The sequence below is a fragment of the Geotrypetes seraphini genome, chromosome 5 (genome assembly GCF_902459505.1).
Source record: "Geotrypetes seraphini chromosome 5, aGeoSer1.1, whole genome shotgun sequence".
NCBI classification, from domain to species: domain Eukaryota; kingdom Metazoa; phylum Chordata; class Amphibia; order Gymnophiona; family Dermophiidae; genus Geotrypetes; species Geotrypetes seraphini.
Window position 1 is genome coordinate 107,117,067 of NC_047088.1, and position 13,886 is coordinate 107,130,952.

Sequence of the window (13,886 nt, forward strand, 5' to 3'; positions counted from 1 at the left end):
TGTATGCGTTTCCTCTCATTCAAAAGACTCTGGTCAAGCTCAGGTCCGACTGGGCCACCATGATTCTGATTGCTCCTCGGTGGCCCAGACAATCCTGGTACTCCCTTCTACTTCAGCTGAGCAGCAGGGAGCCCTTCCTTCTACCAGTGTTTCCATCTCTGCTTACGCAGCATCAGGGATCTCTGCTTCATCCCATCCTGCAGTCGCTTCACCTGACAGCTTGGTTCCTCTCAACATAACCCCCCTTCAGTTTTCCCAAGCTGTGAGAGATGTTTTAGAAGCTTCACGGAAGCTTGCTACCAGACAGTGCTATTCCCAAAAGTGGACTAGATTTTCTGCATGGTGTTTTTCTCATCATAAGGAGCCTCAACATGCCTCCTTATCCTCTGTGTTGGACTATCTTTTGCACTTATCTCATTCTGGCCTCAAGTCTACATCGATCCGAGTCCATTTGAGTGCAATTGCTGCTTTCCATCAGCCTCTTCAAGGGAAACCTCTTTCTGCTCATCCTGTGGTTTCCAGATTCATGAAAGGACTTTTTCATGTCAACCCTCACCTCAAACCGCCTCCTGTGGTTTGGGACCTCAATGTTGTTCTTTCTCAGCTTATGAAGCCTCCATTTGAACCTCTTAACAAGGCTCCTCTGAAGTATCTCACTTGGAAAGTGGTGTTTCTCATTGGCCTTACTTCTGCTCGTTGAGTTAGTGAGCTTCAAGCTTTGGTTGCGGATCCACCTTTTACTGTGTTCCATCATGACAAGGTCGTTCTTCACACTCATCCAAAATTCCTTCCTAAAGTGGTCTCGGAATTTCATCTGAATCAATCCATTGTTCTTCCAGTGTTTTTTCCAAAGCCTCATTCTCACCCTGGAGAATCAGCTCTTTATACTCTGGACTGTAAGCGTGCTTTGGCTTTCTACCTGGAACACACCAAGCCACACAGAACTGCTCCTCAACTTTTCATCTCCTTTGACCCGAACAAATTGGGACGTCCTATCTCTAAGCGTACCATCTCCAACTGGATGGCGGTTTGTATCTCTTTCTGCTATGCCCAGGCTGGATTACCCCTTCACAGTAAAGTCACAGCCCATAAGGTCAGAGCAATGGCAGCCTCTGTAGCCTTCCTCAGATCGACACCGATTGAGGAGATTTGTAAGGCTGCTACTTGGTCCTCGGTTCATACCTTCACTTCTCATTATTGTCTGGATACTTTCTCCAGACAGGATGGACAGTTTGGCCAAACAGTATTACAAAATTTATTCTCCTAAGTTGCCAACTCTCCCACCATCCCATTGTAGTTAGCTTGGAGGTCACCCACTAGTGAGAATACCTGCCTGCTTGTCCTGGGATAAAGCAATGTTACTTACCATAACGGTTGTTATCCAGGGACAGCAGGCAGCTATTCTCACGTCCCACCCACCTCCCCTGGGTTGACTTCTTTGCTAGCTATCTGAACCGAGGAGACACGCCTGGTGTATCGGGCAGGAAGGCACTCGCGCATGCGCGGTGTGGGCGACTCGAAACTTCTAAAGTTTCTACAAGCAAGTATGCTTATGAGATGTCCGCATCGGGGCTCCGTCGGGTGACGTCACCCACTAATGAGAATAGCTGCCTGCTGTCCCTGGATAACAATTGTTACGGTAAGTAACATTACTTTTTAGCTTCCCTGCCCCTAGTGAAAAACTTGGAGAGCACCTGTTGGGCTCTGATTTTGAAAGAGAAGAGGATGTTAGGAAAAATGGGCAGCAGCAAAACGGAGAAGACCTTCGCAGAAATCCATAAAGACATCACAAATTGCCAACTCCAGACGCCTTCCCTTCTGTCTTTCTGCACCGTATGCATGGAACAGACTGCCTGAGTCAGTACGTCAAGCTCCATCTCTAGCATCAGTCAAATCTAGGCTAAAAGCCCACTTTTTTAAGGCTGTTTTTAACTCCTAACTCCCACTCACTTGTAAAGTACCCATGTCCGTTTTATCATTTCCTATGTAAGAAATTCCCTAACCCACTTGTCTGTTTTATGTAAGCTCTATTGTGCAGGGATTGTCTCTCTTATATGTTTAATGTACAGCCCTGTGTATGTCTAGCAGCACTTTAGAAATAAGTAGTAGGTGGTCTCCATGGACAGCAAGACACAAGTCTCTACATTCCTGCTCTCCTTCTTAAGAAAGTAGATTCTATGTTGAACTTGAATATAGACTAAGGCAGTCCTTGTCCAGAGGTGGCAGGTGGGAAATGACATGCATAAGAGATGGGCTTTTCCAAAAGTGTCTGGGTACATATGAGCTGGAAAATGTTTCCCATGTTGAGCTGTGTTGGTGACATCGCCCATTGGTGAGAACTTGTGTCCTGCTGTCTGGAGAACATATGTAAAGAGAGGTGATTTGGTTTTATTCTCTAATGCTTTAGATTTACAGTACAGTTTTGATTAAATTTTGCACATACAATGTGTCAGAAAAATTTCTGCTTGATTCCTCAGTATCACTACTATGATGTGACCTTGAATTTGCTTAACCTCTATCCCCAGAGCAGTGCTGGAAGGTATAATGAGCAAGGAAGCTTGTTAGTTGTATGACCATAAGAGTGCTGGATGTTCTTCAGTAAGTGTGTGGTTAGATTTGAGAAGAATTGTCATTCCATTTCTTTATTTTAAGCTTTAAAACTTCCTCCTTATGTCTGTTTTTTCCTCCTGGCAGGAGGCAGAGATTGAGCATCGTATCGCAGAGCTGAAAAAGGAGGGTTTCTGGTCATTACGGCGACTTTCTAAGGTGCCAGAGCCAATCCGGCCTAAGGTACACTGGGATTACCTCTGTGAGGAGATGCAATGGCTGGCTGCAGATTTTGCTCAAGAGCGCCGCTGGAAGAGAGGTGTAGCCAGAAAGGTGTGTATATTCACCAGTGACATTCCTACCACCTCCATGTTCTGTTGCCTGTTCTGATTTATAAGAGGTAACTTTGTCCCTCTTGGTATCAGCTTTAATGTCACTTCAGGCATTCAGGAATTGAGATGATCACCATTTCTGGGTCCACTGGAGGTGACCTGTAACTAGAAGGAAAGTTGAAAAAGTGAAAGAAATGAAGCAATTTGATGATCTATGGGGAATGAAACATCTTCAGGTTATGCTGCTACCGAGACCTTTTACTTTTTATGAGAACATGGTATTATCCCAGGACAAGCAGGCAGCATATTCTCACATGTGGGTGACGTCATCCACGGAGCCCCTATGCGGACAGCCTCGCAAGCAGGCTTGCTTGTAAAACTTTTAGAAAGTTCGTGATTGCCGCACCGCGCATGCGCGAGTGCCTTCCTGTCCAACCTAGGGCACTCGTCTCCTCAGTTTTCCGCGGAGCTGAAAAGTCCTCGTTTTGACGCTCTGCGCTAGACTTGGTTCTATTCGTACCTTCTCTCACCGCGGCTCGTGTTTTTTCCTTACACGGTCGCTGTGTTTATTACGCATTTCATTTTCTTTAATAAAAAAAAAAAAAAAGTTTGTCCTGCAGCCTCAGCCGGTGGGCTTCGACATAGCTTTGGCTGTTTTTCATTCTATGTCTCGGCCGGTCATAGACTTCAAGAAGTGTAGCCGCTGCCAGCACGTGATCTCCCTCACTGTCCCACACAACTGGTGTGTACAGTGTTTAGGACCCACGCAACTGGTGTGTACAGTGTTTAGGATCTGACCATCCGGAAGTCATGTGCCCGCTGTGCTACGCTTCAATCTTGAGCTGTTAAACGTCGTTGAGTTCAGGTAGAAAAAATATTCGGCGGCATGGATAGGCCTTCATCTAAGGCCCTGACCCGGATTCCAACCCCGATCTCGACCCCCGAATCCAGTCAAGTCTTCTATGGGGCTACCGCCTTTTACCTCGACTTTAATCAAACCTTCCTTGTTTGGGAAGTCCTTGTCTTTGGGGAAATCAGCTAAATCTTCTCCTGAGGAGCTGTTAGCCTCACTGTCTCCCTCAGGTAAGATAGCTAAGCCAACTCCTCCAGACATGCCACCCTTAGAACCGGTGGTTTATAAGCTTCCCAAGAAACGTATCTCAAAATCGAGACATCTATCTTCTTCGAGGTTGTCTTCTTGGAGCCTATAGTCACACCAAATGTACCAGATTCAATGGTCTTGGTGCTGGTTTTGCAGAATATGTTGGCAATTATTCTGCATCAGGAGTTTGGTAACATGCTTGCCCAATTCACTCCTGCCTCGACTCTACTTCCTGCAGTCCAGCCTGAGCACTCAGCAGTAGAGAATGACAGGGAAAAAATCTGTCCCCGTCACTGCCCCATCACCGGACCACCTTCCCCCTTCACTGCCCTGTCCCTGCAACATCCACCCTTCCCCCTCACCACCTCACTGCCCTTTGGCACCCCTCGTGCGGTCCTTGCATCTCCCTCCTCCCTCTTACCTTCTCGGCGCGTTTTAAGGTTTCCAACTTGTTTAAAGCTGCCAGAGCGTACGTGCAGTCACGTGCGTGTGTGGGCGGAAGCTTCTCCTCTGACGCAACCGGAAGTTGCGTCAAAAGGAGAAGCTTCTGCCCACACACGCACGTGACTGCACATACGCTCTGGCGGCTTTCAACAAGTCTGAAACCTTAAAACATGCATATGCATGAGATCTATTTGCATGTACTGCTTTCAATGCATATTGATTGGGGAAATCCTGAAAACCCGAATGGAATACAGCTCTCGAGGACTGGAGTTCCCTACCCCTGACATAAAGCGTTACCCTTTTTGAGGCACTGGGTAAGGACGCCTCAACATTCATCTTCCAGACTGGATTAGACTCAATCACGAGGCCATGATTCGAGACATACTTCTCCATCAGGGCCCAGGTCTTTTTCTTGAGATAGGTCTCGTTTCTCCAGGCATCGAGGCTCTTCAAGACCACAAACTCCTTCGTCGATGAGATCTATTGTGGAACCTCACCACTCTCATCAGTCGAGTTCTTTTCCGAGGTTCTCTTCACATTCCAGAAGTGGGTCATCTTTGCCTATGGATTCAGATATCAGGTATCAATACTCAAGAGAAGCTTCACCTTCTAACTCTGCTATGAGAGGTACCTTGAGGGGTTCTTGATCACCTTCTTCTCAATGAGGTCATACCTCTTCAGTCTTGGTATCCTTTACCAAGTTTCTATGTAAAATGAGTAAGGATCTTAACATATTTTTAGAATCTGACTCAAAATACTCTTGAGTATCTAGAACTGAGAATGCCTCTTCCTCCTAGTGAGCCTCTCAAGAACTAATCCTTTGCTTTGCTGATGTAAAGATCTCTGTGGTTATAGATGTTATTCTTCTTCATGGTTGACTAACTTTTATTATTTTTCCCTTGCTTGAACAAGGGCTTGCCATTTGTAATGAAGGTTCCAAAGGGTTTGGGGGATTTTTTTTTCTAATTGCCAGGTCTTGTCAAATCTTGTTTCAAAGCTGCTTGCTTGCTATTCAACCATTGTTATTAACTTAGATTGTCAAAACTGATAGACCTTAATAATATATATGTCTGTTCTACAATACCACAGAGTTTCAAAGATGGTTAGATTAAATATATAAATATATATTAGACTAAATATATAACAAGTTTGGGGGTTTTAAATTCCTGAGGTATGTATATTCTTCATTATATTTACATTGGGGAGGATTTATTAAAGAATAACGCTAATCTCATACAAATACAATTATTAAATCAACATATGTTTTGTGCCTTATTGGCTATAATTTTATTAATGTACACCTATTATAGAAACACCATTATAATACTATATTTTATAACCCGTAATATATAATTATAACATTCACAACACTAAATTCAATAAAAAAAATAAAAATAAAACATAAATAAATTAAATCCAAACTGGTTATAATAAACTCAAGCGGCAAAGAAAGCTAACAGGATGTTAGGCATGATAAAGAAGGGAATCACGAGTAGATCAAGGGAGGTCATAATGCCGCTTTATAGAGCAATGGTCAGACCACACTTGGAATACTGTGTCCAACACTGGTCTCCATACCTGAAGAAGGATATAACACTGCTGGAGAAGGTGCAGAGGCGAGCGACGAAGCTAGTAGAAGGTATGGAGAACTTGAGCTACAAGGATCGCCTCAGAAAACTGGGATTATTCACCCTTGAGAAGAGAAGACTAAGAGGGGATCTAATAGAGACTTTTAAATTGCTAAAAGGATTCGACAAAATGGAGCAAGCTCACTTACCAGCAGAGGGAAAGGATGGAGAGCAAGAAATAGCCTTATTCACATTGGCGAATGTGACCCAGACTCGGACCAGAGGTCATGGCCTGAAGTTGAGAGGGGCCACGGCCAGGACAGATGTCAGAAAGTTCTGCTTCACACAGCGCGTGGTGAACGCCTGGAACTCTCTCCCGAAAGAGATGGTGGAGGAAACTACCATTCTAGGATTTAAGGGAAAATTGGACGCACATCTTCTTGCAGGACACATTGAGGGATACGAGTGACTAATGTATGCGTCAGGGTATGCCTGGCTGAGCCTCCGCGTGTGCGGATCACTGGACTGGATGGACCCCAGGTCTGATCCGGTGCAGGCATTTCATATGTTCTTATATATTACAATACTAAATACATTGACAATACTAAACAGTTACATAGTATAATATAGTAATTAATATATAATATTGTTGTAATGTCATTAGTATAACTAATTTATAAACTCTAATAAAACTTAACATAATATTCAATGATATCTCTTCAATCAATGAACTAATCTGGTTAAAAGAAACTTTATTACTATGCCAAATTTTGCAATATATAATGCATACTTTGATTTAACCATTACAATACATAATTTATAATGCATATGTTTACATAACAATACATAATTAACATGAATTTGATAATTAACCATCTAAATTACTTTAAGGTTTCACATACATACATACATACATACATACATACATACATATATCTATAATAATAAAATGCTAAGCGCACATGTGCACTCTCACTGCGTGCTTCCCTGATCTGTCGGGCTGTGGCGGTAGGAGTGTGCATGCGCGCCAGACAAGCCTCCCTTCTCTCCACGTCGCGCAATAAGGCCCCACTGGCCGAAGTTTCTTTTTAACTTAAAAGACATTGCAGCGTCTCCTCTCACGAACTGCTCCTGCGTCTGAGAAGGCTTCCAATATAGGCGGCGATCGTGAGAGGAGCCGCCGGGAAGTTAAACAAGCTCGCAATTACCATCTCGGCATGACCTTGCATTTTTTAGCGTTGAAGTTAAGCTGCCAGGTCGAGGACCAATGTTCCAATGAATTCAGGTCCTGCGTCATACTGTTGGACAATTTGTTGTTACTTACAATGTTACATAGTTTGGCATCATCGGCGAATAATGTTATTTTATCTTGAAGCCCCCGAATCATATCTCCTATGAATATGTTGAAAAGGATCGGGCCCAAGACCGAGCCCTGCGGCACACCACTAGTCACCTCCGAAGTTTTGGAGGGGGTACCATTAACCACCACTCTCTGAAGTCTACCACTCCGCCAATCGCTGACCCATGCAGTTAGTGTTTCACCTAATCCCATCGATTTCATCTTGCTCAATAACCTGCGGTGGGGGACACTATCAAAAGCTTTACTGAAGTCCAAGTACACGACGTCCAGGGACTCTCCCAAATCTAGTTTTCTTGTTACCCAGTCAAAGAAGCTGATGAGATTGGATTGGCAGGACCTACCCTTGGTGAATCCATGTTGGTGGGAATCGCGAAGATTCTCCTCGTCTAGGATCGTGTCCAATTTTTGTTTGATTAGAGTTTCCATGAGTTTACTCACTATCGATGTGAGACTCACCGGCCTGTAATTCGCAGTCTCTGCCATGCAACCCTTTTTGTGCAGAGGAATGACATTGGCTGTTTTCCAGACCAAGGGGACTCTTTCCGAACTCAGGGAGAGATTGAAGGGTACAGATAGCAGTTCCGCTAGGACATCACTGAGCTTACTGAGCACTCTGGGATGTAGATTGTCTGGTCCCATGGCTTTGTTCACCTGGAGTCTTGATAGTTCTTCGTAGATGTCACCGGGTGTGAATTCAAAATTCCGAAATGGGTCATCCGAACTCCGCTTTGCCTGCAACTGTGGTGCCTCGGAGGTGAAGACTGAGCAGAAGTATTAATTTAGGAGTTCGGCTTTATCTGAATCTGATTCTACATAATTCCCATCTGGTTTCCTAAGGCGCACTATCCCGTCAGTGTTTCTTTTTCTGTCACTAATATACCTGAAGAAGGATTTGTCCCCTTTCTTAATGTTCTTAGCTAGGTTTATTTCAACCCGATGCTTGGCCTCTCTGACTGCCGCTTTGACCGCTGTAGACTTGAAGCAAACAAACCAAAACTGCAGGCGTGTACACGATGCAGGCAAATTTTATTGTGTTGGACCCCCTGTCTTTTCTTGCGCTGTAGACTTGACCATGTATTCTAATTTAGCCTCCCTTGTCTCCAAATGTTTGTAGGAAATAAATGCTCGTTTCTTTTCTTTAAAGGGTCTGAGACCTCTGCGGTGAACCATTGTGGTCTATTGTTTCTTCGCCGTTTGCTTACTGATTTTATGTAGCGGTTTGTTGCTACGTGTAGGGTAGATTTCAAAGTTGACCACATAGCCTCCACATCATCAGTCTTAGCTTGGTTTTGTAGTGCCCGATGGACGAAATCTCCCAAGCGTTTGAAGTCAGTGCCTCGAAAGTTGAGTACTTTTGTTGTCATGCTTGATCTAGTGGAACCTTTCCTGAGGGTGAACCATACCATGTTTTGGTCACTGGAGGCTAGCTTATCACCTACCGTGATCTCCGAGACGCTTTCTCCGTTGGTGAGTACCAGGTCTAGAATCGCCTGGACCCTAGTGGGCTCTAAAACAATTGTTTGAGTTGTGCTCCTTTTATGGAGGATAAAAGCCACACACACACACATTCAAAAATATTTAGGACAATTGAACTTATGTAATGTTAATGAGTCTTTATAACATGATTTATTAGTTTAGGTATATTTGACTCAGTTTGTGAATTTCAATTCCTTGGAAATTTCTAACGTGTCAAAATTATAAGGATCTTTATTTAATATCTTTTTCTCTATTACTACAAAAACTGTCTGTAATATACTGTGAGGGAGCCTGCTTTTTGTGGCTTGCTCACGCCTTTCTTTTCTCTCCCCTAAAATGTGGCATCACCTGTTTAGCACCACAGGTGTCTACACTTCCAGTACATATAAGGTGATACGCTACTTCTTATTTGTACCTCTCATCTGTAACCATTTTCCCAATGAGCATCAATTTTTTGTCTGTTTTTCACTTACAATACATAAGAACATAAGAAATGCCTCTGCTGGGTCAGACCCGAGGTCCATCATGCCCAGCAGTCCACTCACGCGGTGGCCCAACAGGTCCCGGACCTGTGTAGTAATCTTCTATCTATACCCCTCTATCCCCATTTCCAGTAGGAATTTATCCAATCCTTTCTTGAACCCCAGTACCGTACTCTGCCCTATTACGTCCTCTGGAAGCGCATTCCAGGTGTCCACCACACGTTGGGTAAAGAAGAACTTCCTAGCATTTGTTTTGAATCTGTCTCCTGTCAGCTTTTCCGAATGCCCTCTTGTTCTTTTGTTATTAGAAAGTTTGAAGAATCTGTCCCTCTTTACTCTCTCTATGCCCTTCATGATCTTATAAGTCTCTATCATATCTCCTCTAAGTCTCCTCTTCTCCAGGGAAAAGAGACCCAGCTTCTCCAATCTCTCAGAATATGACAGGTTTTCCATACCTTTTATCAGACGTGTCGCTCTCCTCTGAACCCTCTCGACTAACGCCATATCCTTCTTAAGGTACGGCGACCAATATTGGATGCAGTACTCCAAATGCGGGCGCACCATCGCCCGATACAACGGCAGGATAACTTCTTTCGTTCTGGCTATAATACCCTTTTTGATTATACCAAGCATTCTATTCGCTCTCTTAGCGGCCGCTGCACACTGTGCCGACGGCTTCATTGTCATGTCCACCATTACCCCCAAGTCCCTTTCCTGGGTACTCTTATTCAATAACATCACTCCCATTGTATAGTTGTACCTCGAGTTTCTGCTCCCCACATGTAATACTTTACATTTCTCAATGTTGAACTTCATCTGCCATTTCGCCGCCCATTCTTCTAGTTTGTTCAAGTCCCTTTGCAATTCTTCGCAGTCCTCTGTAGTCTGAGCTCCATTAAATAGTTTGGTGTCGTCCGCAAATTTTATTATCTCGCACTTCGTCCCTGTTTCTAGATCATTTATGAAGATATTAAATAGCAGTGGTCCGAGCACCGAGCCCTGCGGGACACCACTCGTGACCCTCCTCCAGTCGGAGTAGTGACCCTTCACTCCTACCCTTTGTTTTCTACCCTCCAACCAGTTTCTGATCCATCTATGTACGTCTCCTTCCACCCCATGGTTCTTCAATTTCCGGAGTAGACGTTCATGGGGCACCTTGTCAAAGGCTTTTTGGAAATCTAGATATATGATGTCTATGGGGTCTCCTTTGTCCATCCGTTTGTTGATTCCTTCGAAGAAGTGCAATAAGTTTGTTAGGCACGATCTTCCCTTGCAGAAACCATGCTGGCTGGTTATCAGAAGTTCATGTTTTTCAAAATGTTGATCGATGTTTTCTTTTATCAGTGCTTCTGCCATTTTCCCTGGAACCGAAGTCAGGCTCACCGGCCTGTAGTTTCCCGGGTCACCTCTTGATCCCTTTTTAAAGATGGGCGTAACGTTGGCTATCTTCCAATCTTCCGGGATCTCGCCTGTTTTCAGGGATAAGTTGCAAATTTGCTGCAGTAGTTCTGCTATCTCCTCCTTTAATTCCTTCAGAACCCTAGAATGTATGCCATCCGGACCCGGGGATTTGTCAGTTTTTAGTTTTTCTATCTGCCTACGAACGTCCTCAAGGCTCACTTCTATGGATGTTAATTTTTCTGCTTGACTTCCGTTGAAGAATTGCTCAGGATCCGGTATGTTGGACGTGTTTTCGTTTGTAAATACAGACGAGAAGAACATGTTAAGCCTTTCTGCCACTACCTTCTCCTCCTTCACCACTCCCTTCCTGTCTCCGTCGTCCAGCGGTCCCACTTCCTCTCTAGCCGGCTGCTTCCCTTTAACATATCTGAAGAATGGTTTGAAATTTCTTGCTTCCCTGGCTAGCCTCTCTTCATACTCTCTTTTGGCTTTCCGAACCTCACGGTGACATTCTTTTTGATGCTTCTTGTGCTCTTTCCAATTCCCCTCAGTTTTGTCCTTTTTCCATTTCTTGAATGAATTTTTCTTATTGCCTATCGCTTCCTTCACTGTTTTGGTTATCCACGCCGGGTCTTTTGTTCGATTCTTTTTGCACCCCTTCCTGAATCTGGGGATATACAGATTTTGCACCTCGCTCACCATGTCCCTGAAGAAGGACCAGGCATGATTTACCGTTAGCCATGTTTTGGAAGTGTTCCTAAGTTTCTTCCTTAACAATTCCCTCATTGCTTCGTAGTTTCCCTTCCTGAAGTTAAAGGTTGTCGCAATGGATCTCTTGCCTTTTGACACTCCTACCTCAACCTTGAACTTGATCATATTATGATCGCTGTTTCCCAACGGTCCCACTACTTCTACTTCCTTTGCAGGTCCCCTTAACCCATTTAGGATTAGATCCAGAGTGGCATTTCCTCTCGTCGGTTCTCTTAACAAGCTTTTCCATGAAGCAATCCTGTGTAGCTTCCAGGAATTTTGTCTCCCTAGTGCATTTTGAGCTTCCAAGACTCCAGTCTATCCCAGGGTAGTTGAAGTCTCCCATAATAACCGTGTTGCCGCTTTTGCATTCTCGCTTCATCTCGACTTCCATTTCCTCATCGATATCTCTGGTTTGCCCGGGTGGGCGATAAAATAGGCCCATCTTTATTTCAGGCCCTTTCCTTCCCGGTATTTTGATCCATAGAGATTCCAGCTTGCTGGCCATCTCTGCTGTGTCCATTTTTGTGGATGGTATGCCTTCTTTTATGTATAGGGCTATTCTACCTCCTTTTTGTCCTGATCTGTCCTGGCGATAGAGCTTGTATCCCGGTAGTGTTGTAACCCATTTGCTTTCCTCATTCCACCATGTTTCAGAGATTCCAATGATGTCGATGTCTTCTGTGTTGGCCAAGGCTTCTAGTTCCCCCATTTTGTTTCTTAGGCTCCTTGCATTAGCATATATGCACTTTAGATCCTGGTATTTTGCTGTCCTCCTTTCCTTTCCCTGTGCTTCGGTCCATATTTTCTTCTCTTTTGCTGCAGACATTGTAACCACTTCTTCTGGGTTTGTCAACCCCTGCAATCTGTCCCTTGTTTCTTCCCAGCCATTTTTCCCCTCAGTATCTTCGCAGGATACCGTCTTCCGAATCGTCGACCCTTGGTCAACTGTCGGCTTTCCCCTTCTTCTTAGTTTAAAGCCTGTTCTATTCCTCTCTTGACGTTGTTTGCTAGGAGTCTAGTTCCTGCTGCGCTGAGGTGCAGTCCATCTTTCCTGAAGAGCTTGCTCTTGCCCCAAAACGCCGTCCAGTTCCTCACGAAGTGGAATCCTTCTTCCTCACACCATCTCCTCATCCACGTATTTATTGATTATAGTTCCTCTTGTCTTTTCATATCTGCCCTCGGTACTGGTAGGATCTCTGAGAACACTATCTTCTGGGCCCTCATCCTCAGCTTCCTTCCCAGAATCTTGAATTGTTCTAACAGCGTGCTTCTTTTGTAGTCTCTCTTGATGGCATCGTTCGTCCCGATGTGGATCACTACAGCTGTCTCTTCTGTCTCCGCCCCTTCCAGGATCATTCCAATTTTGTCCACGATGTCCTTGGTTCTTGCTCCCGGAAGGCAGGTCACCAGTCGGTCCTCTCTCCCTCCTGCTATGTGGCTGTCCACATGCCTAAGGATCGAGTCTCCCACTAGGATCGCTGACTTTCCCTTCTTCAATTTTCGCTTCGGTCTCAGGTCAATGTCCTCAAAGTGCTTCACTCTTTCTTCTTCTGGGCCTCGACTAGCCAAATTCTCCCCCTCTTGCGGTAGTCCTCTGTGGGTGTCATCCTTGAGGTAATCTTCTTCTTGCTCTCCCATGCATGTTGGTATCCGTATAGCTTCTTCTTTCATCTGAAGTTCGTTCTCTTCCACCTTCGTCCTGTATGCCTCTTCAATGAATCTCTCGAGCTCCCTGACTTCCTCCTCAATGTGTCTCTCCGTGGTGTGAAATCCTTCGATCTCCTGTATCCTGTCCTCTAGTCGCTTGACCTCCTTCTTCAAGCTTTTCAGTTCCTGACACCGACTGCATACATATGACTGTCTCCCCGAGGGGAGATAGTCATACATATGACAGTCTGTGCAGAACACTGGAAAGCTCATCTTCTGGCTTCCTTCTGCTTCCATTGTTGTTCCTACTTTAAGATATCAGTTGAGATTACTTGTGACTTGTGTCCGCTTTGTGTCCTTTCTCTCTCCCTATCTGCTGCTGGTGTCCTCCCTGACTCTCTCTGTGCTGGTGCCCTCTCTTTCTCTCTCTAACTGTCTCTGGTGGTGGTGTCTTCTCTGTATCTCTCTCTGTGCTGGTGTCTTCTCTCTCTATGCTGGTGTCTCTCTCTCTCTCTCTACCTGCTGCTGGGGTCCTCTCTCTCACTCTCTCCCTCTGCCTGCTTGGTATACTTGTGTGAACGGCTTGGCCCTTTGTGTCTGTCTCTCTCTTACCTTCTGTGCTTTCCTTCTGTACTTGTCGCTTCTTTACCCTTCTGTCTTACTCCGTTGACTTGTCCCTTCTCAAAGGCCCTTCGCAAAGGCGCTCTCGCTAAGGCGAGCGCCTTTGCTGCTCGCCTTCGCCATGCGCCGAACGGCTGTGCACCGTTGGCCCCG

The 13,886-nt window shown here is 44.9% G+C and overlaps 1 protein-coding gene across 2 annotated transcripts in view; it reads left to right on the forward strand.

Annotated features, from left to right (window-relative positions):
- Positions 1–13,886, forward strand: part of SRCAP (Snf2 related CREBBP activator protein) — an 891,636-nt gene that overhangs the window by 173,350 nt on the left and 704,400 nt on the right. For both annotated transcript variants that reach the window (XM_033945009.1, XM_033945008.1), the window contains exon 5: positions 2,695–2,880. In XM_033945009.1, coding sequence (XP_033800900.1) covers positions 2,695–2,880 — 186 coding nt within the window. The remainder of the gene's footprint in view (positions 1–2,694; positions 2,881–13,886) is intronic.